The sequence below is a fragment of the Pongo pygmaeus genome, chromosome 19, assembly GCF_028885625.2.
Source record: "Pongo pygmaeus isolate AG05252 chromosome 19, NHGRI_mPonPyg2-v2.0_pri, whole genome shotgun sequence".
NCBI lineage: Eukaryota > Metazoa > Chordata > Mammalia > Primates > Hominidae > Pongo > Pongo pygmaeus.
The window spans coordinates 54,024,749-54,049,488 of record NC_072392.2 but is presented as its reverse complement, the minus strand read 5'-3'; the positions used below and the strand labels follow the sequence as shown (position 1 = coordinate 54,049,488).

The following is a 24,740-nucleotide window of genomic DNA, read 5'->3' as shown; positions in this document are numbered from 1 at the left end:
TCTTGCACATTTTTTGTTAGATTTACTCCTTAGTATTTCATCTTTTGGGTTGCTATTTTATCAACTAATTAATTAATTATTTAGAGACAGGGTCTTGCTCTGTTGCCTGGGCTGAGTGCAGTGGTACAATCATAGCTCACTGCATCCTTGAAACCCCGGGCTCAGGCAATCCTCTTGTTTCAGCCTCTTGAGTAGGTAAGACTATAGGCATGTGCCATCATGCCTGGCTAATTGTTTTTACGTTTTTGTAGAGATGGGGTCTCACTATATTGCCAAGGCTGGTATCAAACTCCTGGCCTCAAGTAATCCTCCTGTCCTGGCCTCCCAAAGTGCTAAGATGACAAGCGTGAGCCACCTCATCTAGCCTGCTATTTTTTTTTTTTCCTGAACTGCTTTTCTAAACAATTGCTCTACTGTAAACAAATACTGTTGAATTTTGTATGTTGACTTTTGTATTTAGCAATCATGTTAGATTTTAAATAATTTAATAATCAATCTGTGAATCCTTTGAGGCTTTCTAAAGAGACACCCTATCATATTTAATAATGGTAGATATATTGCTTTATTACATTCTAGCTCTTATACCCTTTAATTCTTTTCCTTGTCTTACTGCACTGGCTAGGACATCCACTATAATGCTGAATAGAAGTAGTGACAGCAGGCATCCTTGTCTTATTCCTAATCTTAAAGATAATGTTTTCAACGTTTTACCATAATGCATGATGTATCCTGCAGATTTTTTTGTGGGTCCCTTTTGCAAGATTTTAAAAGTTCCATTTCACCCCTAGTTTCCAAGAGTTTGTCATGAATGGATGTTAAATTTTGTCAAATGCTCCCTCTCTCCACACCCTGTTGTCTTGAGATAATGAGCATGTTTTTCCTCCTTTCATCTATTTCATGATAAATTATATTAATTGACTTTCTCCAAACTGGTCAACCTTGAATGCGTGGGATAAAGCCAACTTGGTTGTTATGTATTATTTTGTATGTTATTGGATGCGGTTTGCTGATATCTACATGAGGATTTTTGCTAGTCATAAGTAGCACAGGCTGCTTTTAAAGGAAGTGAAAAGGAGCAGATAAAGGAAAATGTTTCAAATTTCAGATAATGTTTCAAATTCTGTGATGTTTCACTGCCATCTTGTGGCAGGAAGCAATGTCAGCAGTACACAGCTTTAAAATTTTAGCCAAGGTTATTTCACACTTAAGAGACAATTTATCATTTAGTGAAGCTCTTCAGAGAAAGCCAGGGATAAAGTCCACCTAAATGATATACTAAAAAGTACTGGAAAATCTGAACTTGCTCTTCCTAGATGCCTCTCGTTCAATTCATGGATTAGTTGCCAAGAATCAAGCTCTTCAGATATGGTTTTCTCAATTTCAGCCTGTGATGACTCAACCAACTTACACTATACAAGGTCAAAAAGATATAAACAGGAATGGTAATCTCTATTAGAAAAATTACTTCAGACCTTTCTCAGAAGCACACTGGATTCCTAATTTCATCAAGCTGTGTTTCGTTGTTCTTTCTTTAGAGCTAGTGGATAAAGAGGTTTAGTTTTTAAGGGAGTAGTGATAGGAGACTGTTTATTAATGGGAAGTGCTGTTGACAGGAGGGGGCTTAGCTCTTACACAGTCCTATAGGGATAGTTTGGGTTGGTTATCAGAATCAACGCTTTCTTAGCTAGAGAGTCCTCAGGAAGAGGCTTACCATTCTGGAATTGTGTCTCTACTCGCAGGTACTGCCGGAGCAGATCCATCACCACAGCCTTCATGTGGCCTCGGATGCCACTTCGGTACCTAGGCAAATAGAAAGTCTCCACTGGAAAACCTGACAATCCAACACTATTAAGCAATAAACCCAAAGGCCAAATTTACCTCCACGACATTCCACTGAACTGCTTTCCCTCTGAATAAAGAACAGCCTAAAATGAACTACAAAATTAACTTAAATTCTAAGTCTAAAAGAAATCTCACTATAGACAAGACCTTTTTTAATAAAGAAAAGACAACAAAACCCTGCATAGCCCCGCCTACCAACACCTTGATTCAGTTCCTACTGCTAAGTAGAAATTATTACCATACTCTTGAAATGGCTGAGATATCTGAAAAATTTATAAGTATCTTAAAGTTAAAAGCGTTCTGTGAGGCCGGGTGCCGTAGCTCACATCTGCAATCCCAGAACTTTGGGAGGCCAAGGCAGGAGGCTCACTTGAGTCTAGGAGCTCCAGACCAGCCTAAGCAATATGGCAAAACCTCTTATCTACAAAAAATACAAAAAATTTAGCCAAGCATGGTAGCATGTGACTGTAGTCCCAGCTACTCAAGAGGCTAAGGTGGGAGGATTGCTTGAGCCTGGGAGGTGGAGGTTGCAGTGAGCTGAGATTGTGCTACTGTACTACAACCTGGATGACAGTGTGAGACCCTGTCTCCAAAATAAATAAATAAATAAATAAATAAATAAATAAATAAATATGCTCTGTGAATATCCCTTTAGTATTAACAGCAACAACCACAATTACTTTTGCACCAACCTAATATAATAGGCTCCATAAGCTAAGAAGAAAAAATGTCATACTGGGCCCTGTGACAGAAGAAAAATTAGGAGCTTCATCAAAATGGCAAGGAAAAAGAAAACAACAAAATTTCTGTGCCTTATTAATTGACAGGCTGGACGCAGTGGCTCATGCCTGTAATCCCAACAGTTTGGGAGGCCGAGGCGGGTGGATCATTTGAGCCCAAGAGTTTGAGATGAGCCTGGGCAACATGGCAAAACCCCACCTCTTCTAAAAATACAAAAATTAGCTGGATGTGGTGGTGCACAGCTGTAGTCCCAGCTATTCAGAGGGGTTGAAACAGGAGGATCACCTGAGTTTCGGGAGGTTGAGGCTGCAATGAGCCATGATTGAGCCACTGCACTCCAGCCGGGGCAACAGAGTGAGACCCTGTCTCAAAAAATAATAATAAATAATTGACGGAAAAAAATGTAGAATATTAAGAAGTCAGAAATATTGAGCATGAGAGTTAGCTCACAATTCTAAGATATTTAGAAAAGACAAGGTACTTGCTAAGATATAAGGTGCTTTCTAATTTCTTGAAGTCAAATCTGAGGTAAATTTTTTTGTGACCACTTGAAAGAAAGGAAGACATGAGTGTGGACAGGTCTGGGAATCTGGAGTTACAAGTTACTACCTCTGTACCAGCTGAACAATGCTCTGAGTATTCATAAAGAAGACTTCCCGTTCAGATTTCCGGTTCAATGTAGCTGCATGGCTATCTAGGATGTTGGCAATCTAAGATATAAGAAAGGGAAAAAAATGAGGCCCAACCCAACAAAATGCCCCAAAGCATCAGCCTCTATAGCACGACCAGTAGGAATCTTCTTCTTATAACATGGCAATTCCTATCTCTCATATGTTGGCAGCAGCTGGAAGTTACTAGGCATAGTCTATATAGAGAATCATGCTAAATAAGCAAGCAGATTTCATCCCTTGTCACCCTTTCCCAGATGAATTAATGACTACATTACAAAAACTATCATCTTACCAATATCTGTTCAAGGTCAAGATCCAAACTTCACTCCCCACTTATCTACCTATATTCCCTCCATGTACATCTGCTTTATGGGTAAAGAGTAAAGATGCTGCCAAGGTAGTAAGAATGTCTCTGAAAATAAAACTACCAATAGGCCATGTGTGGTGGCTCACACCTGTAACCTCAGCACTTTGGGAGGCCAAGGAAGGAGGACAGCTTGAGTCCATGAGTTCAATACCAACCTGGGCAACATAACGAGACCCCCATCTCTATAAAAATTTTTTAAAAATTAGCTGGGCATAGTGGTGCACATCTGTAGCCCCAGCTACTTGGGAGGCTGAGGTGGGATGAGCCATTGAGCCTATGGGGTCAAGGCTACAGCGAGCCATGACCACACCACTGCACTCCAGCCTGGGCGACAGAGCGAGACCCTGTCTCAAAAATAAATAAATAAATAAACAGCTGGGCACGGTGGCTCACGCCTGTAATCCCAGCACTTTGGGAGGCCGAAGTTGGCGGATCACGAGGTCAGGAGATTGAGACCATCCTGGCCAACATGGTGAAACCCCGTGGCTACTAAAAATGCAAAAATTAGCTGGCATGGCGGTGTGTGAATGTAATCCCAGCTACTCTGGAGGCTGAGGCAGGAGAATTGCTTGAACCCAGGAGGCAGAGGTTGCAGTGAGCAGAGATCAGCCACTGCACTCCAGCCTGGCGACAGAGCTAGACTCCATCTCTAAATCAATGAATGAATGAATGAATGAATCAATCAATCAATCAACTAATATCACTCTATTTTCAATTCATGAAAATACCTCTAATTAGGGAATAGCCCCAGGAACAAAGTTATAAGGTATACATGATCCAAGTGTGCTTTTCTCATAACTACAGATACTTTATCCTTCACATACAGTACTTTCACTGTTGGGTTTGTACCCTGAGGCAGTTTTGTGAGGAATACAATGCTTAAAAATATACAAGCACAACATCCAAAAAGTAAGGAGGATCCAAATAGGAAGGAGTCCTACATCATAAACTCTGGCATTGGTAGCCAGAAAAAAATATAGTGTTATCCTATAAATACCTGCTGGCTGGGAAACTGACAGAGGACTGATGTGATGTTGCTAGCATACTGAGCCATTTCCTTCTTGATAGACTTCTCCACATTGGGGGGAATGCGGCCAGACACACTGGTCATGATATCTTGCAATTCTAGGAGAGGCAGGGAGGGATCTCTGAGGGTTTTCATCAATCGCTCTACCCAGTCTTTTACCTAAAAAGAAAGCATTGGTAAAATAGGACCCAAGTTAACACAATACCCCAAATAAAAATATATATAGTTGTCATTCTGTATATGTGGGAAATTGGTTCCAGAACCACCACTCATATATGAAAATGTGCACATACTTGAGGCCTACGGAACCCATGCATAGAAATAGTTGTGGGTTCCATATCTCATCAATACTGTAATTTTGATCCATGTTTGGCTGAAAAAATCCACATATAAGTGGACCCACACAGTTCAAACCTGTATTGTTCAAGAGTCAACTATATCTGAATTCACTATCATATACTACTTCTTTTCAATAAAAATTTATATAATTTTCAATAGATATGGGGTCTTGCTATGTTGATCAGGCTGGTCTCAAACTCCTGGCCTCAAGCAATCTTTCCATCTCAGCTTCCCAAAGTGGTGAGATTACAGGCATGAGCCAACTATCATAGAGTACTTTGAAACTGCAACATAAGCATCTAACATTGTCCCTATTCTCCAGTTTAAAAAGGACTAATCACGGGCGGGCACAGTGGCTCACACCTATAATCCCAGCACTTTGGGAGGTCGAGGCGGGCAGATCACAAAGTCAGGAGTTCAAGACCAGTCTGGCCAACGTGGTGAAACCCCACCTCTACTTAAAAAAAAAAAAAAAAATTTGCCGGGCCTGGTGGCACGTGCCTACAATCCCCAATACTCAGGAGGTTAAGGCAGGAGAATCACTTGAACCCAGGAGGTGGAGGTTGCAGTTAGCTGAGTTTGTGCCATTGCACTCCAGCCTGGGCAGCAGAGCAAGACTCCGTCTCGAGGAAAAAAAAAAAGGAGTAATCACAATTAAATGTGAAGTCCATGACAAGGATAAGAAACATGGATTTAAAGACCTCAAGTCCCACAACTGAAGGTGAAAGAGTTCTAGGCCAAACAGCTTTCTTTTCCTCCCTCTTAAACAATCATTATGAGACTTGGAACTATTTTGGAGAATAGGTATCCCATTTGTACATCCCTTCCCCAGGAGACGTGATTCATACCTTGCTGCTAAAGAAAGGATCTGGAAGGCAGTATCCATTCATTACGTTGACCAGATTATCCAGGACATAATGGAACACTCGATGGAGTTTCTCGCCTCTGAGTGCCGTGCTCTGGATCCGTGGCAGACTACCTGTGTGAAGTTCAGCCTGTCAACCCCAACAAGAGATCAAGTCATCTACTACTTTTGATCTAAGGTACAAACACACCACTGCAACTTAAGAGTTATCATTCAAAATCGAGACATCATACCCAGCTACCAGGAGGGAAGTCAATGGAGGAAACATAAGGAAATTACAGAATCTTAGTATTACAGTAACTCTTGCAAACTCTAGTTCCATAATACTACAGGTACAAATACAAGGCATAAGATTAATAGGGGACAAAGCTAAAGAAAACACTGGCAAACCAAGCACTGAAATCACTTGCCTCTCCAAACGACCAAGTTCTTTAGCTCTTAGAGAGCAATATTCGGAGCACCTTCCTACTCACCTGCTGAACCTTGCTGGGGTTGTCCAGTTGCATTTTGGCTAGTACACAGCCAGGGTCAAGAGCTGCTCCAGGTCGCTTGACGTAATGGATACAGCCAGACTCCACAGCTGTTAAGGTCATTACCATCTTCATCACCTATAGTGAAAAATAAATTAGACTCAGATTTATCTCTCTTTACACAGGTGAGTGCTTAAAAGAGGTAAATTTTTCCCTTAGCATCTAAGTTGGACCACACCTAATTTGACCAAGAAAAAATGGGAATTTACCAACATCTCCTAGGGACTATCAAGGCAGGCAATTAGAAAATCTCTCAGTACCTCACTTTGGGAATTAATAACAGTTATTGACATCTCCCATTTCTAACTTTTAAAACCATTTTGGCATAATTTGTGATTATATTTGTTTTGTACTTAGAAAGTAAGGAACAATTTAATATCCTCATACCAGTGAATCCAATCTAAGACATCCAGGCCAAAACCTAAGGATCATTCTTCACTCCTCTTTCTCCCTTACCTACCAATTACCAACCCAGCCAGGCATATCTTCTAAACCTTTCTCAAAAATCTTCCTCTCTTGCCATCTTTTCGGTTTACGCCTTCTTCATTTCTGGCCCAAAGTACTTCAAAGACCCCCTAAGAGATCTCCCTACTTGCTACATATCTCCCGCAAGGTCACGAAAAGCAATCTTCCTAGACCCCAAATCTCATCATACTACTTTTCCACTTAAATCTTTCAGAGATTACCCGCTGCCTCCAGGATAGGGTAAACTTACTAGTATGGCTTACAAGATCCTTCATAACCTCACATTCAAGATCTCACATTACTTCTTTAGCATCTTTGCTTGTCCCTCCCCATTAAACCTTAGTCTATTCTCAAGCCACACCAACACATACTTGCAGTTCCCTAAATACACTGTGCTGTCTTGCTTCTGTCTTTGTACATGCTATTCCTTCAACTTTAAGCACTCTTCCCTGCCCTTTTTCACCTGCTCTATCACTATCTGTCTTTCAAAACTAAGATCAAATGTCTCTTCTTTCAGAATATCTTCCCATACAAGCTTAGCTTGATTTGGGTTAGGTGACCCTCTGCACTCTATGCTTAGCTCTCTTAAAATTAATCACATGACATTTCTTGTCTGTTTTGTGCCCCACCTCCATGTATTTTCTCTGGATAGCCAGCAGTTAGGACACCTAACATTCAACAAGTGCTATTGCCTAGTATGTATTTTTAGAGCTAGAGATTCCTCATGTGCCAAAGTGTTTTTATGTGTTTTAAAAATCTTAAGGTTCACACTTCTAATTAAGCCAACTGATGTTTCTTTTTCATTCTTACTTCCAATCTGTTACCTTTTTTTTTTATTTTTTAGAAACAGGGTCTTGATTTGTGGCACAGGCCACAAATTGTACCACTCCAGTACAGTGGTACAATCTCCATTCACTGCTGCCTTGAATTCCTGGGCTCAAGGGATCCTCCTGACTTAGCCACCAGAGTGGCTGGGTAAACAGGCATGTGCCACTGTATGCCACTAATTTTTTAATTTTTCATAGAGACAGGGTCTCACCATCTTGCCCAGGCTAGTCTTGAACTCCTGGGCTCAAGCGATCTTCTTGTCTCAGCCTCCCAAAGTGGTGGGATTACAAGCACAAGCCACTGCTCCCAGCCTCCTTTCTGTAACTTTTCAGTCCTAGTCCATCCCAGCCAACCCTTTTCCTACCTTCCCCTCCCATGATCCCACAGTCCTTTCACCACCCTGACCTCAATCTCAGCATAGCACTGGCCAGCAAACACATGACCTCCATCTTCTACAATGTACTGGATTAACTTCCCAGCAGAAGGTGAGCGCATCACCGATGGGTCATTTTCCTTCTCAAACACACAGGTTTTATTGCCAATCGTGATGCGATACCTAGGAGACAAGTGGAAGTATGTAAGCTAAGAAAGCACCTCAGAATGTAAAGGAGAATGGTAGAGAATATCAACCTTCAAAGAAAAAAATCCTGAACTTTATTATACACACACACACCCCCATTCACTGCATCTTTGTTTATAATGTCAATTAACAAAAATTTCCTTCAATAAGGATCAGATTAAATATCATATAATCATATAATGGAATACTACATGACTATTAAAAATAACAGGTACCACCATTTAAAAAAACACACACAAAGATATTGATGACGTAATAGCTAACATTTCTTGAAGCCTAGCTATGTTGTGGCAATGTTCTACACATTTTCAACATGTTAATTTATTTCATTCTCATAACACCATAACTGGTGTTGAACATTTGTGAATTTCTTTTTTTTTTCTTTTGAGACGGAGTTTTGCTCTTGTTGCCCAGACTGGAGTGCAATAGAGTGATCTCGGCTCACCGCAACCTCCACCTCCTAGGTTCACGTGATTCTCCTGCCTCTGCCTCCCAAGTAGCTGGGACTACAGGCATAAGCCACCACATCTGGTTAATTTTGTATTTTTAGTAGATACAGGGTTTCATCATGTTGGCCACGCCAGTCTTGAACTCCCGACCTCAGGTGATCCACCTGCCTCGGCCTCCCAAAGTGCTGGGATTACAGGCGTGAGCCACCGCGCCCAGCCACATTTGTGAATGTATTTAAAGAAAAACAGTATGTACATGAGTGTAACTTGTATATGCATATAAAATTTCTACTCAAATATATAAGAAACTTTTAACAATGGTTACTTATAAAAAGGGGAACTTATTTTTCATTGTCCACATACACTGCAGTGGTAAGGAGACATGTTTTTAATTATAAACACTTTTATACTCTTGATATTTTTGTTAAGTGCATGTACTATTTTTTTTTTTAACTACAAATGAGTACCAAAAAAAGCCTGGGAAAATCCCAAGAGCTAGTAACTAATAAGAGAAAAGGCTAATAGGATACCAGCAAATGGACCTCAAACAGCCACTTACCTATCCACTTCCTCTTTCATATACGTAGTATAACTGCTGCCATCATAGGACAAGAGCAGTCCACCGTCACTCAGCCGATGTACATCTACTTCTACACATGAGCCATTCATGATCACCACATAGGAGTTGGGGGACTGTCGAGTCACCTGTAGGGAATGAGAATGAGGATCAGTGTGTCCCTTCCAGGTACAGCTCCAAACGAAATTTGAATGCTTCAAAAATACAGGTAAGAAAGATCTGTCAGGAGGAAGAAAATTCATGGCACTGATGCTATTTACATCAGTGTCTGTGGACATGGCTCAGTCCTGCTGTAAGCAAAGAGGACAACACAACCTTAGCTGTTTTTCCCAACTGTGGTTGTTCCCTGTCTCTCCTTTATCTCTTGGCGGTATATGTGAAGTTGAAGAACAACAAAAAAGATTTTCATAGAACAACAAATGCTGCTTCAGGACACTGACACAAATAATGACGGTAATTCACTAATACCCCCATCCCTGCATTAAATCAAACTTTTTCTCCTGACTCAACTTAAAGAAAGATAGCTAAAAAAGTAAGGTGCAAGCTCCAATGGGGTTCTGCATACCTTAAGTACATACTTGACTCCCTCATAGATAAGTTCAACATCTACTGTATTCAGAAGTGTATGAGCAGGAAGGACTTGACCCCTGAAAGAACAACAATGCGAAAGAAACTTACTACAAAGTTCTAACAGTTAATAAGAGAATCTAAAAGATTATTAATTGTAGCATTTCCTAGAATAACAAAAGACTAGAAACAACCTAAATACCTAAATGATCATTTGTAAGGAATTGATCACATCAATTATGAATCTTATAATGGATTTTTTTAAATTAGGGTAAAATACACATTACATTAAATTTGCCATCTTAACCATTACAAAATGCACAGTTCTATAGTGCTGGGGATACTAACACTATTCTGCAACCAATCTGCAGGACTTTTTCATCTCGCAAAAGTGAAACTCTACACCCATTAACAACTCCCAATTTCCCCCTCCCCCCAGTTCCTGGTAACTGTCATTCTACTTTCTGGTTCTATGAGTCCAACTACTCTTCATACTTCATATAAGTAAAACCATATAGTATTTGTCTTTTTGTGACAGGCTTAATTCACTTGCCCTAATGTCCTTAAGATCCAGCTATGTTTTAGCATGTGTCAGAATTTCCTTCTTCTTTAAGGCTGAATAATACTCTATTGTATGTATATGCCACATTTTGTTTATCCAGTCACCCATCAACCAACATCTGAGTTGCTCCCATCTTTTAGCTACTGTGAATAATCCTCCTATGAATGTGGCTGTGCAAGTATCTTTCAGACCCTGCTTTCAATTCTTTCAGAATACCCAGAAGTGGTATTACCAGATCATATGGTAATTCTATTTTTAATTTTTTCAGTAATTGCAATACCATTTTTCAATAGTGGCTGCATCATTTTACATTCCCATCAAGAGTGCACAAGTGTCCCAATTTCTCTACGTACTTGCCAATACTTGCTATTTTCTGTTTTTTGACAGTGGGCATCCTAATGGGTGTGAGGTGATATCTCATCATGGTTTTGATTTTATTTACGTAATGATTAGTGATGTTGCGCATGTTTTCACATGTGGAACAAAACATACAGACATTAAAAAGATGTGAACTAAAAAACACTTTAAAAAATATACTGTTGAGTTAAAAAAGCAAGGTAAAGAACAGCTTCATAGCATGCTACCATTTGAGTTTTAAAAAACCAGGAGGTGGGAAGAAACAAATATTACATGTTGATACGGTTCAGCTGTGTTCCCACTCAAATCTCTTCTTGAACTGTAGCTCCCATAATTCTCATGTGGTGTGGGATGGACCCAGTGGGAGACACTTGAATCATGGGGGCGGTTCCCCCATACTGGTGGTAGTGAATAAGTCTCGTGGTAGTGAATAAGTCTCACGAGAGCTCATCATTTTATAAGGGGAAACCCCTTTCACTTGGCTCTCATTTTCTCTCTTGGCTGCCACCATGAAAGATGTGTCTTTGCTCTTCCTTTGCCTTCCGCCATGATTGTGAGGCCTCCCCAGCCATCTGGAACTGTGACTCAATTAAACTTCTTTCCTTTAAAATTAGCCAGTGTTGGGTATGTCTTTATTAGCAGTGTGAGAACAGACTAATATACATGTATATGTTCATGTAAGTTTAGGATATCTTTGGAAGGTTAGAAAAGAAATTAGTAATATGAATTTACTACAGGGGACGGAAACTGGATGGCCAAGGAACAGAGGTAAGAGAGAGACTTTTCACTGCTTATCTTTTTTGTGCCTTTTGAATTTTGAACCACATGAATGCGTTAACTGTTCTTAAAGATAAAGATTAAGTTGGGCGCAGTGGCTCACACCTGTAATTCCAGCTATTTGGGAGGCCAAAGCGGGCAGATCACGAGGTCAAGAGATCAAGACCATCCTGGCCAACATGTTGAAACTCTGTCTCTACTAAAAATACAAAAACAAGCTGGGCGTGGTGGCGCATGCCTGTAGTCCCAGCTACTCAGGTGGCTGAGGCAGGAGAATCCCTTGAACCTGGGAGGCGGAGGTTACAGTGAGCAGAGATCACGCCACTGCACTCCAGCCTGGTGACAGAGCAAGACTCCATCTCAAAAAAAAAAGATAAAGGTTAAACATGAAAAAATTATAAAACTTCAGTGTAAGCATATCTACTCCTAGCAACTGAAACTTTATTTGAGAGTCTTAAAAAAGGCCGGGCAGCCGGGCACGGTGGCTCACGCCTGTAATCCCAGCACTTTGGGAGGCCGAGGTGGGTGCATCACAAGGTCAGGAGATTGAGACCATCCTGGCTAACACGGTGAAACCGTGTCTCTAATAAAAATACAAAAAAAAGTAGCCGGGCGTGGTGGCAGGTGCCTGTAGTTCCAGCTACTCGAGAGGCTGAGGCAGGAGAATGGCATGAACCCGAGAGGCGGACCTTGCAGTGAGCCGAGATCGTGCCACTGCACTCTAGCCTGGGCAACAGTGCGAGACTCTTTCTCAAAAATAAAAAAAATAAAATAAAATAAGTAAAAAACAAAAGCATTTTAAAAGGAGGTGGGGGGAGGCTTGTAGAGGAAAATGCATTTGACATATTTGTACACCAATAAGAAAACTATTTAACTAGGTTACAGATTATATGTTGCAGAACAGAAATAAATAAGACTGGATTGGTAAAAAGCGGCCCATGTATACAGGGAGTTGAAAGTCACGCCAAGGGATTTAGATTTGATACAGAAGAGAAATGCCAAGCTGCTGAAGGTTTTACTACATGAGAGTAACATAGTGAAAGATACTTATCATAGGACTTGAATAACTCTGAAATCTCAGTTCAATTTTTAAATTTTGTTTCTTTTCTTTCTTTCAGATACCTCAAAAGGGAATTGATATAAGTCTAACAACACAGAAGGAAATAAAAGTGCCTGTGATTAAAGTGCTTTAAAATGATTAGCCACTTGGAACATTCCTCTGGGGACTCAAAGGCAGAGCTTAGTCTCCTCAATCAGCATTAGAAATTAGTTTAGCCCCATAGACGTCTGACCCTCTACTTGAAAGACTCATGAGGTCATCCTGAATATCAGCCTTAATTATTTATCTCTGAAAGGTGGTGCAGGTAATACATGAAATATTTAGGGTTCAGCGCTAGGGAGAAATACCAGATTTTTATCACCAGGGTTTGGAGAGATTTGATACTTATACAGGACAGAATATCTACTGCAGCTGGATTCCAGTTTTTAAAGAAGCAACCTGTTCTAACTGTGGTATAAGTTAATGTCTAGAATCTGCAGTTAGACTCCCCAAATAATTTGCCATAAACATCAACATCCCCTCTCTTTCTTGCCACCATGGTCCATGAATAACAAGTAGCACTCATAAGCTGCCAGGAATGGACAGAAGAATAAATGGGTCTTTGAGCTTCAGTCCCTGTACCCAGGACCATTGATTAGTTTGTGTAGCCTACAAGAAAAAAAGCCTACCTTTCTAAGGAGTGAAGGAAGTTAGAGACACTATTCCGCAGGCTCACATCTGCCACGTGGAGGGCCCCACACACAACCCCCAACATGGTGTCAGGTCGTTCAGCCTGAAAAGAGGAAAAAGAGGGCAGATCAAATACATGGTCACTTGGCACCACAGCCTCTCAAATGAAATCAGGCTCAAATTTGTTGTGATGAAACAGCTAGCAATGAAAATCTCCATTCTCACTGCCCAACTGATTTTTTAGATAAAAACGAACACACTCACTTTTAGAATTTGATTAGAGGCACCATTTGAAGAGAAATGAAAAACAACTTTCTTCTTCTCTCCCTAAGACTTCCACTGAGCCAATCATTGAGTAGCTCAAAAATAGGCTTCTGACAGAAATAAATTTAAAAAAACACAACGATTTGGCTACTGATAATCTCAAAGAAAAACGGTGTATAGCCAAAATTTGGACCTCCAAATTATATGAATCTAACGATTTTATACAAAATCTTGGATAATTTAGCATAGCCCCAGGAATTAAGGAATAAGTGATAACTCTTGATCTAAATGAGGCCTCTCTCTTCAGCATCTGGTAGATACAGAAGTTGGCAACTATGGACCAGATTTAACATTAAATGAAGAAAAAGAAAGTAATTCAATCTCTGCATGCCTCTCTTCAAATATACCTCAGGAAGTAATGCTAGAACATAAAATGACTGTGTTACACAAGCACAGGAACCATCAGAGTGCTAAAATTACACTGACTCCTAGATTTTTCCAGGTAGATCAAGAACCATTTACATTAGAATCAAATAAACTTCATTTAGTGACAGGGATTGAGCACACAAGTCTATAAAAACCCAATCCCAGCATCTGTTTGTGCAAGTGGAGAAATACACACCTGTACTTTTTCTGCTATCAGTCTGTCCAGCCAGCCAGTATCAATTCTGTTCATCTGAAAGCTTTCAGTCTCTAACAATTTGATCAGGTATTCAACTGTAGTTCGAAAGTCACCCCGAATAGACAGCTCCTTCAAAGCCACCACCATGTTTCTGGGAGAAGAACAGAGGCCAATCTGTTTCAGCAACAAACACTTTAATGTTTTTCAATCATTTTAAAGATCTGTTTGGCCAGGCATGGTGGCTCACGCCTGTAATCCTAACACTTTGGGAGGCCAAGACAGGCGGATCACAAAGTCAGGACATCGAGACCATCCTGGCTAACACGGTGAAACCCTGTCTCTACTAAAAATACAAAAAATTAGCCAGGCGTGGTGACGGGCACCTGTAGTCCCAGCTACTCGGGAGGCTGAGGCAGGAGAATGGTGTGAACCCAGGAGGCGGAGCTTGCAGTGAGCCAAGATCACACCACTACACTCCAGCCTGGGCAACTGAGCAAGACTCTGCCCCCCCCAAAAAAATAAAGATAAAAATAAAAGAAAGAACTGTTTCATTCCTTTGGAATCTTGAGAGGGAAGGGAGAGAGGCAGTTCCAAAAACAAATAAGGGTGCACATGTTAAGTGTGCTCATTCATGTGCATTCGAGAGAGGAAAATTCGCAAAAAGTCACAAAACATATGAATTCTAACTGATATTACCATAAGAGCATCAGCAAATCAGAAACATTTCATTATAATGAGTACAGAACAAATTATAACAAATTATACGCAAACCACCCTCAGCTTTTACTTACTAAGTTTCCCTTATTCCATTCATTTATTGTTGGCTAACAAGAATTAGGGCATTAATTCTCCCTATCCTTATACCTTATTTATTTTATGTATAATTTATATACAGTAAAATATACTTATTTTAAGTATACAGTTCAATGAATTTTCCCAAGTGCTTAATTTAAAGATTTCCATACAGTAAAGCAACTCTCTGGGTGCAGTCATATATCAGCCTGACACTGCATGTGAGAGTGTTTTTTTTTTAAACTGCATTTTGGATATCTATGCAATGTTTTGCTCATTACTTTTATTACTTCCCAGTTAAGTGCAAAGTGATCCAATTTTAGCAGAATTTCAAATACTAGTGGGCTTTTCTGTATATTTATGCCCAGTGTCTATCCTGCACGGGACAGGTACTTACTTCAACAAATATTAATTATGTACCTCATATTAATAAGACACATACTATGATTGTAAGGAAGAAAGAACATAAATACAATAATCACTTTCAAAATATATGGCAGAATATCATCAATGCCAGTCAGAATACTTACACAAAGTTCTGGAGAGGTTGTAAGAAGGGAGAAATTCATCTCCCTACAGTTTCATGAAAAATGTGGAATCTGACATGTGCTAAAGTATAGCTGATAATTGTAACTGTGAGAGGAATCATATTCCAGGTGGTCCAGGCATTCCCTCAGCCTAAAGTATTATTCTGTTGCCCACCTCTGTCCTCCTTTCTATGTCCTCCTTTGACCTGACTTACTTCTACAAACTTCCAATTATCAATCCAGATGTCACTGTCTTCTGGGATACCTTCCCAGAACCCCTCTAGACTGAGTTAGTTGACTCATCTGTATGATCCTATAATGCCCTTAAATAATCTGACTATCATCATACTTAATACATTGTATTTTAACTGCCAATTGTCTTACACCCACTGGATTGTAAAGATTTGTGAGGAGAGAGATTCTATTTTGGACCTCACTGTATTGCCAGAACCGGTAGATAGTAGATACTCAGTAAATATTTGTTGAATAGAATGAATGAATGGGCCTGGCAGAGTGGCTCACACCTGTAATCCCAGCACTTTGGGAGGCCGAGGTGGGCAGATCACTTGAGGTCAGGAATTCGAGACCAGCCTGGCCGACACGGTGAAGCCCGTCTCTACTACAAATACAAAAACTAGCTGGGTGTGGTGGTGGGCACTCCATGTCAGAAAAAAAAAAAGAATAAATGAATGAACAGAGGAAACAGCAAGAACAAAGAAGCAGAGGGAAGAAACTACAGGTTGACAAAATTAGCCAGGCATGGTGGCACGTGCCTGTAATCCCAGTTACTCAGGAAGCTGAGGCAGGAGAATCACTTGAACCCAGGAGGAAGAGGTTGCAGTGAGCTGAGATGGTGCCACTGCACTCCAGCCTGGGCGACAGAGCAAGACTCTGTCTCAAAAAAAAAAAGGAAAATACAGCTTGAGTTCAGGGAATGGTATGATTGAAGCAGAGGTATAAGGATAGGAATGATTGGCTAATCCATTCAACCAACATTTACTGAATGCTTACTATGTTCAGGGGATATAGCAGTAACAATACCATGTTCTCATGGTATTTAGATTATGACCCATGGGAAATTATACTGGAATATACTGGAATATATGAGTTGGGGCATTCTGGCAAACAAAAGTCCAAACCTCAAGCTGAGATACAGACCTAATGTAATGAAGAAATAAGAAACAAAGAAAGCTCTAAGCTGAAGAATGAACTTTTGGCATAGTGTCAAGGAGACTTACTGTAGACAACGTATTTTTAACATGCTAAAAATTAAGCTAGTTAGCTTTGTACGGTAGACAAATGTACAGAGCTGGTCAGAAATAAGGAACAAGGCTTCTGGATTGGGTTATAGGACATTCCCTGAAGAAAATACACAGTGGTCTGCCAAATCAGGACTTAAACCTAAATGCCAACAGAGGCCAGTCTGGGAACATAAATGAGTGAGGCAGACTGAATAGGAGCTGTGTTAACTACAAAGTTTATGTCCCATCGAAAAGAAGCAGCCACACAAAACTAGCTGTTTTTTGTTTGTTTTTTGTTTTTTTGAGGCGGAGTTTTGCTCTTATTGCCCAGGCTGGAGTGCAATGGCGTGATCTTGGCTCACTGCAACCTCAGCCTCCTGGGTTCAAGTGATTCTCCTGCCTCAGCTTCCCGAGTAGCTGGGATTACAGGCACTTGCCACCACACCTGGCTAATTTTTGTATTTTTAGCAGAGACGGGGTTTCACCATGTTGGCGAGGTTGGTCTCAAACTCCCGACCTTAAGTGATCTACCCACCTCGGGCTCCCAAAGTGCTGTGATTACAGGTGTAAGCCACCATGCCCAGGCAAAATTAGCTAACTTTTAACGATTAGAATGTACAACCAATGTTGTCATTATAGTCCTACTTTTAAGAGCTAGCAGAAATTCATATTTTGATTTCAATCCCCTGATTTTTTAATATTGTCAAATTAAAAAAAATTAACACTCTGTGAGCCCATCAAAACACATCTGTACGTTGAGACTCACCAGAAAGCCAACAATTTGCAAGCTCTAGTGTAAACCTTTTTCACTTTGCAGAGCATAATATGGCAGCGAATATGCTTATAAGGCAACTTCATATCAATATTTTTTTCTGGTAGCAGTGTTTTAATTTTGAAAAATTCCACTTATAGTTTTGAAGAATGAGAAGAAATGTAAAGGACAAAATAGAGAAATAATGAGATTTCCCTACTTCTAAAAATAATATTAAAAACTAATTAATCAAGGCTGGGTGCAGTGGCTCATGCCTATAATACCAGCACTTTGTGGGGCTATTAGAGCCCAGGAGTTTGAGACTAGCCTGGGCAACAAAGGGAGACCCCACCTCTACAAAAAATTTAAAATTTGCTGGACATGATGGTGCACACCTGCAGTCCCAGCAATTCAAGAGGCTGAGGCAAAAGGATTGCTTGAGCCCAGGAGGTCGAGGTTTCAGTGAGCTATGACGGCACCACTGCATTCCAGCCTGGGTGACAGAGCAAGACTCTGCCTCTTAAAATTAATTAATTCAGGAAATTGATAAAAATATAAAACTAATCAATAAGTGTTTATTAACACAAACAACCATATATTAGGATTAATAAATTACTAATAAACAAATGCTATTTATTAATACTAATAAACACTTATTATTACCTACTCCGTGTACAGTTCAAAGGTAAAGGGAATGGTATTAAATGTTTGATACAAGGCAATAAACCATTAAAAAACAGAAAAGAACTAGTTCAAGTTTCAATTTTGGATAGATATTCCAAAAGATCTAAGCTGTTAAAATTACCTCCTTCAGCCCTATGTTTTAGGCAAGCAAAAGTGCTGTTAATATTCATTGTTTATGATTAATAGAATATTATCTAACATTTATGATATAGCAGTTATATTTGCATAAGCTGTTATATACAGCACACTAAGGTCTCTTATATTAGCAATGTCCTTTTCATAATATGAGCAGTATAATTTTATTATTTTAATTAACTATAAGAGTACATCATGGTGACTATGGCTCATAACAATAGATTGTGTACTTGAAAATTGCTAATAGATTTTAAGTCTTCTCACAAGAAAAAAATAAAATAAAAGTCTATGATTTATTTGATACCTAGTTCTTGGCCAAGAATCTACCTCCCCTCAATAACAATACTGTTCCTGTGGAAAAATAAGATACCTTTAAAGCAATCAATTTTATACATTTATCAAAAATATTTGAAAGGAAAAATACTTCAAAAGGCTCAGAACAACAAACAGAAAAACATCTGCCAAGCACTGCATAATTTAATACAACACAAATGCAAGTACAATTAAAGATATTCAAAATTTCTTCAAAAAGGTTGTTCATATTATTACTTTGACAGCAGATGATTCCTATTCCCATGCTCACACCTTCACTTAAGATTAGCACAAATTTATTTTGTAAAATGCAATCAAATGCTATTATACTCACGAAATTGCCTCCTCTCTGTTTTCTCCCCAAGAAAAGCAGTGACCAAACTGAGAATCAGCAAATTCATGAAGTCCCCCTGCAGCGGCAACACTGAAATATCCCCAAACATTCTTATTGCTACGGAAATTTAGTTCCTGAACTGTTCCTGAGCTGGGCTTAAAACCCTGTTAGAGAATAAAGAATGAGAGACCATATTATGTTTCGAAGGAAAAGAAGATTTATATATTCATTGTTTAAGTTCTGTGTTAATCACACACAGAAGCAGAGAAGACACACAAAAATGATAAAGGCCAAGACCCAGTGCCATAGACCCACTGAAGACTCTACAGTGACTTAAGTGGGATTAAGTAACCAATGAAGCAACGACCATTTACTTATCTGCTCTGAGAAACCTCTATATTTCCCACTCCAGAGGAAGTCCCAAGATATTTCAGAAGTATACTCTCAGATACTATCTTAACATTAAAGTTCATTAAAAGGAGGTATAAACCTTTTAAGTGATGGGTTACCTCATCTGGATTTTCACTAGTGATCCGAGCAGCAATAACATGGCCCCTTGGGCAAGGAACGTGTGCAGAATCTTCAAAATCAATGGGAGAATCACCCCAGGGAGATACTCCGTACATCATACGGATATCCTTGATTCTATATAGAGGAATCCCCATGGCAATCTGAAAGGTAATAAAACACACATCTTTAATTTTTCAGTTACTTCCCTTAAAGTGTAGAGGCTATCAGATAACCTAAAATATTTTTATTTTTGGAGCCACTCCCTAAAACATTCTATTTTTATAACCTGTATTCTACAATCATCAACTCTAAGTTGCTTGAAATACAATATATCACTACATATAAGTAGTTAGAATATTCTCCACTTCTAAAGAAGTTCCCACATTCCTAATGCAACAGACACGAGTTCCCCTATTGTCATTTCTCCATCACGTAATAAGAATGAAAATATCCAACACAGGAGTAAATGTTACTAGCCATCCAAAAACAGACAGCTAGAAAGTCTTAATTGTGTCATAATTATCTCTTCCATCCCTACAAACCACTGGAGGAAGTAAGTAAATCTTTAGTCTTTAATAGGAACCCAGAAGATGTTCTCAATGTGGGCAAATAATGTTAGATAAAAATAATATCAAGCCTTATCATTAACTATTACTGCTTTCCATAATATTTGTTTCCTGGGCTGAGAGAAGACAATAATATTGACAGCAAGCACTTTACAAATTATAAAAATATATGTGTGCTACCACACTCTTGTAAGGAAAAACTTCAACCACTAATATCTGATGCAGAATTATTTCAATAAAGAACACTAGTAAAAAAAAAAAATGAGTAGGGAATAATTATAATACAAAGTTGTGAAGTTTACTATAGCTAAATAATTGAATAAAGCATACATTATTAACATTTATTTCTAAAACATGACACATTACATCAGATGTGTCTGGCTAGAAAAAATAACATTCCTATGTCTATACCACATCAGGAAAACCAAACCACACATGCATAACACATACAGCGTGAAAGAGAAACGACCATTAGGTGTGACTCAGATAGGAGGTGCTTTTCTCTTGTCACACACTGGTTAAACTCATTTTTCAGGCCTCTCTGACTTTTCTAGGCTCTGCAACCCAGATCAGGGAGACTCACCTGGAGCTGTGCTGCAGGGAGATTGACATCAGCCACCATCTCTGTACAAGGGTGCTCTACCTGCAGCCGAGGATTCAACTCCAGAAAGTAGAAGCTGCCATCCTGGCTGTACAGGTATTCCACAGTCCCAGCACTCACATAACCCACCATTTTGGCAAGTTTCACCGCACACTAAAAGAAGAGAGATAAGCAAACGTAAGTATCTCACCTTATCCAACTGCTAGACCACTACAGCCTCTCACTGACTCAACAGTTCAGTGTGTATAAGAGCCATCAAAAGCTTTTAGCCACATGAGAGCACATTTCTGATTATTATACAATATCCCTGGACAAGGATGAAAAACTCAATGAAAAATCGGGAGAAAAGAGCATTTTTCACTTTGCATCAAAAGCAACCTCACCCCATCAGACATAAATGCATGCAGACAAAAAAACATGGGGACAGACTCTTGTCCAGTTTCCAGTATTTCCAATATGCTCCTCTTCTTCCTAGAAACATAGCTAACTAGCTAGAGAATAGATTTTTTTTTTTTTTTTTTTTTTGGAGACAGAGTCTCACTCTGTCTCCCGGGCTGGAGTCCAGTGGCACAATCTCGTGGCTCACTGCAAACTCTGCCTCCCGGGTTCAAGTGATTCTCCTGCCTCAGCCCCCCAAGTAGCTGAGATTACAGGCATGTGCCACGATGCCTGGCTAATTTTTGTATTTTTAGTAGAGATGGGGTTTCCCCATGTTGGCCAGCCTGGTCTCAAACTCCTGACCTCAGGTGATCTACTCGCCTTGGACTACCAAAGTGCTGGGATTACAGGCGTGAGCCACTATGCCTGGCCTGGTTAGTGGCTAAGTTTTGACAAACAGGACATCAGCATTGGTAAGTGATATGCATAACTCCTAAGTCACAGATATATATATAGATATATATATATGGAGATGGAATCTCGTTTTGTCACCCAGGATGGAGCACAGTGGCGCAATCTCGGCTCACTGCAACCTCCGCCTCTCAGGTTCAAGTGATTCTCCTACCTCAGCCTCCTGAGTAGCTAGGATCACAGGCACATGCCACCATGTCAGGCTAATTTTTGTATCTTTAGTAGAGATGGGTTTTCGTCATGTTGGCCAGGCTGGTCTCGAACTCCTGATCTCAGGTGATCCACCCACCTCAGCCTCCTAAAGTGCTGGGATTATAGGCGTGAGCCACAGCACCCGGCCCTAAGTCATATTCTGAAAAGGAAATGTCTCATTCTCTATTCCTGGCTTTTTCCTTCTTATTCACTGGAACATAGTCATGATAGTATAAGCCAGCTTCAATCATGCAAATGAGAACACACTAAGAACAGCAAGAAAAGAAAGAAAGGAAAAGAAAAGAAAAGAAAGAGAAAGAGAAAGAAAAGAAAGAATGAACCTGAATCCCAAGATGGCCTCGTGGAATAAAACACTTCCACCAGCCCTGAAAAGCTCACCTCAGACTAGGATGGGAGAGAAAAATAAACTTCTATTTTTGGGGGAGTCCGCTGTGTTTTTTGGACCTTTTTGTTATAGCAGTTTAACCTGTATCCTAATCGATACAGGAATTATTAAGTGCAGGTAGAATGTTGCTGTTTAAAAATATTAAAATATGAGATGCTAGCTTAGCAAAAGGGTAGTGGGTAGCAGAGAAACAGATACTGCAGGCTGGAAAGGTGATAACCTCTTTGTTGGGATAACACAACATTTGGTAAACTGTTTCCTACAATAACTTGGAATACTGACCACAGACCAACTAAACCTTAAAAAAGATGGTCTGAAAGGGTCAGAGTGTCGAAAAAGCCAACTTCTTTTGTATCCCCCCAAACAGAAAATGAGATTATCACCCTGAAGCAACTCAGTGTCAAAGATCAAACGTGCTGCTTTAGTTTCAGCTGGCCCCAAGACAGCCAATATTAAATCGAGGCAAGAGAGGCTAAGCACAGAAGCCAGTAAATAATAGAAGAAAAGTTTCTATACCTAGAAGAAATCTATGAGTATGATTAATCCAACCCAAAGCTGATTGCAAGCAAATAGCCCAGAAGCTTAGTAAGTATTTGAAGGAATTGTATTTCTAAACAAACCACAAACCTGGCCTTCCAAAGCCTGCGACTGATGATTGGGATATTTGTGCCCTCAATCCTGCACCAGCAGGAAGTGGGTTGTGAAAGTTCTGCCAAAGAAGGCATAGCCTCCAAAGCCCAACTCACAGAGAAAACTGAATGAGGAAGAACTTCCCAGAAAACAATGTTAGGTGTCTTGAAGGACAATGAACAAGGGATTTACTCCCTTATTGCACTTCTCTGGAGTGTGCAGTAGCAGAACCAGGGACAGCCAGAAGGTCTAACTGAGGTAGTATTCTATTATATAGCAGGGAATCATTGCAATTCCTACCTAAAAAGGAGGATTTGATAACTGCTATGGACCAACGATTGCTATGTATTTTTCATTTTTCCAAATGAGAGTTATCCTGTTCTTATTCCATCATTGTATATTGGGTATATGGTGAAGGCAGGGGAGTTATGATACCAGGTAAATAACTTGTATTTTGAGTCACTGGCCCATGAAAAGCCACAATACATATCTAATGGAGAGGAATAGACATCATATAGAGATCCGGAATCACCTCCAGTAATAACCCATCCAGTTACTAGTAACTGGATGGGGCTTCAGGCTGTCTTCCTTGGACAAAGGCTATGTGTGCTCTAAAAGTAGGAAAAAGGATAAAGGGATAATGGGTAGCCAGAGGAATAGACTGAGGCACAGATTATGAAATGCCCTCCAGTGACTTTTCTCTACTTCATCATTTTAGGAATAAAATCCAAATTTTTGCTGAGCGCATGGTCACCCAGTTAGTGACCACAATTCCTAACATCCTTTGTGCTAGGTATAATTGTGTAACTGAATTTTGTCCAGTGGAATGTGAGCAGAAGTGATGTATGTGACTTCAAGATCATGCTTCCATATGCTTGCCCTCCACATCCCCTGTCTCTTCCTCCCACAGGCCACAATGTGAACATAATCTTGTGTGAGTTAGCTTAATCATGAAGATGACAATGTCCAAGAGCAAAGTTTGGCAAACTTTTTTGGTAAAGAGCCAGATAGTAATTATTTTCAATTTTGTGGGCCATATAGCCTCTGTCACAACTATTCAATTCTACCATTGTAGTGATAAAGCAGCCATAAATAACACATAAATAAATAAGCATCACTGTGTTCCAACAAAATTTTATTTAAAAAACAGGCAACAGGTGAGCAATAAACCTGTTTCTGGTAACAGCTCATCTCTGAACTATGATGAAAGAGAAATAGAAACTTACACCTTGTTTAAGCCACTGTATTTTGCTTATTTATTTATTTGTTTTGAGATGGAGTCTTGCTCTCTCACCCAGGTTGGAGTGCAATAGCACGGTCAAGGCTCACTGCAGCTTTGACCTCCCAGTGTCAAGTGATCCTCCCACCTCAGCCTCCCAAGCAGCTGAGAGTACAGACATGTGCCATGACACTCAGCTAATTTTTGTATTTTTAGTAGAGATAGGGTTTCACCATATTGCTCAGGCCGGTCTCGAATTCCAGCGCTCAAGTGATCTGTCTGCCTTAGCCTCCCAAAATGCTAGGATTACAGGCAAGAGCCACCATGCCCGGCCAAGCCACTGCATTTTGAAGGCATCTTTATTACAGCAGTTCAAGAGTACATTCTAATATATACACAACATCGGAAATAGACCTCTAACACACATGAAATATATTTTGAAGAATATATTTTGATGTAGAGACTGGGTTAGGACTCCAGAAAAGACCATGTTCAGGCCTCTAAACTATAGTTATTCCGAAGGCATCGTTCATGACTTTGAGAAACTATTTTCTATACAAAAAGATAGAATGTGTGAACTCTGAAGATATTTAGAGGACTTTCCAAAAAAGATAATAGAGTTGATTAAATTCAGCTGAAGACTTGATGATACTCAACCCAGCAAATAAAACTACCTGATTATGAGCCTCTTAAAAAAATCAATCATAAGATTAAAAATTTCAAAACATTTCTCTTCTTTATCCCTGTATCCTGAAATGGTACATTGATTTTTTTTAGAAAGCATTAACTACTTTTAGAGCTTGACATGTTCCTTGACAATTCTCTTAGTGGG

General features: G+C 39.7%; 1 protein-coding gene across 9 annotated transcripts in view; it reads right to left on the bottom strand.

Moving 5' to 3' along the window:
* ACACA (acetyl-CoA carboxylase alpha) overlaps window positions 1-24,740 on the bottom strand; it is a 331,795-nt gene that overhangs the window by 153,288 nt on the left and 153,767 nt on the right. For all 9 annotated transcript variants that reach the window (XM_054456897.2, XM_063655503.1, XM_063655506.1 and 6 more), the window contains 13 exons: window positions 20,595-20,765; window positions 19,445-19,606; window positions 18,936-19,099; window positions 14,160-14,310; window positions 13,273-13,376; window positions 9,847-9,928; window positions 9,264-9,409; window positions 8,081-8,231; window positions 6,326-6,460; window positions 5,836-5,982; window positions 4,619-4,807; window positions 3,193-3,293; window positions 1,712-1,800 (listed from right to left, as the gene is read on the bottom strand). In XM_054456897.2, coding sequence (XP_054312872.1) covers window positions 1,712-1,800; window positions 3,193-3,293; window positions 4,619-4,807; window positions 5,836-5,982; window positions 6,326-6,460; window positions 8,081-8,231; window positions 9,264-9,409; window positions 9,847-9,928; window positions 13,273-13,376; window positions 14,160-14,310; window positions 18,936-19,099; window positions 19,445-19,606; window positions 20,595-20,765 — 1,792 coding nt within the window. The remainder of the gene's footprint in view (window positions 1-1,711; window positions 1,801-3,192; window positions 3,294-4,618; window positions 4,808-5,835; window positions 5,983-6,325; window positions 6,461-8,080; window positions 8,232-9,263; window positions 9,410-9,846; window positions 9,929-13,272; window positions 13,377-14,159; window positions 14,311-18,935; window positions 19,100-19,444; window positions 19,607-20,594; window positions 20,766-24,740) is intronic.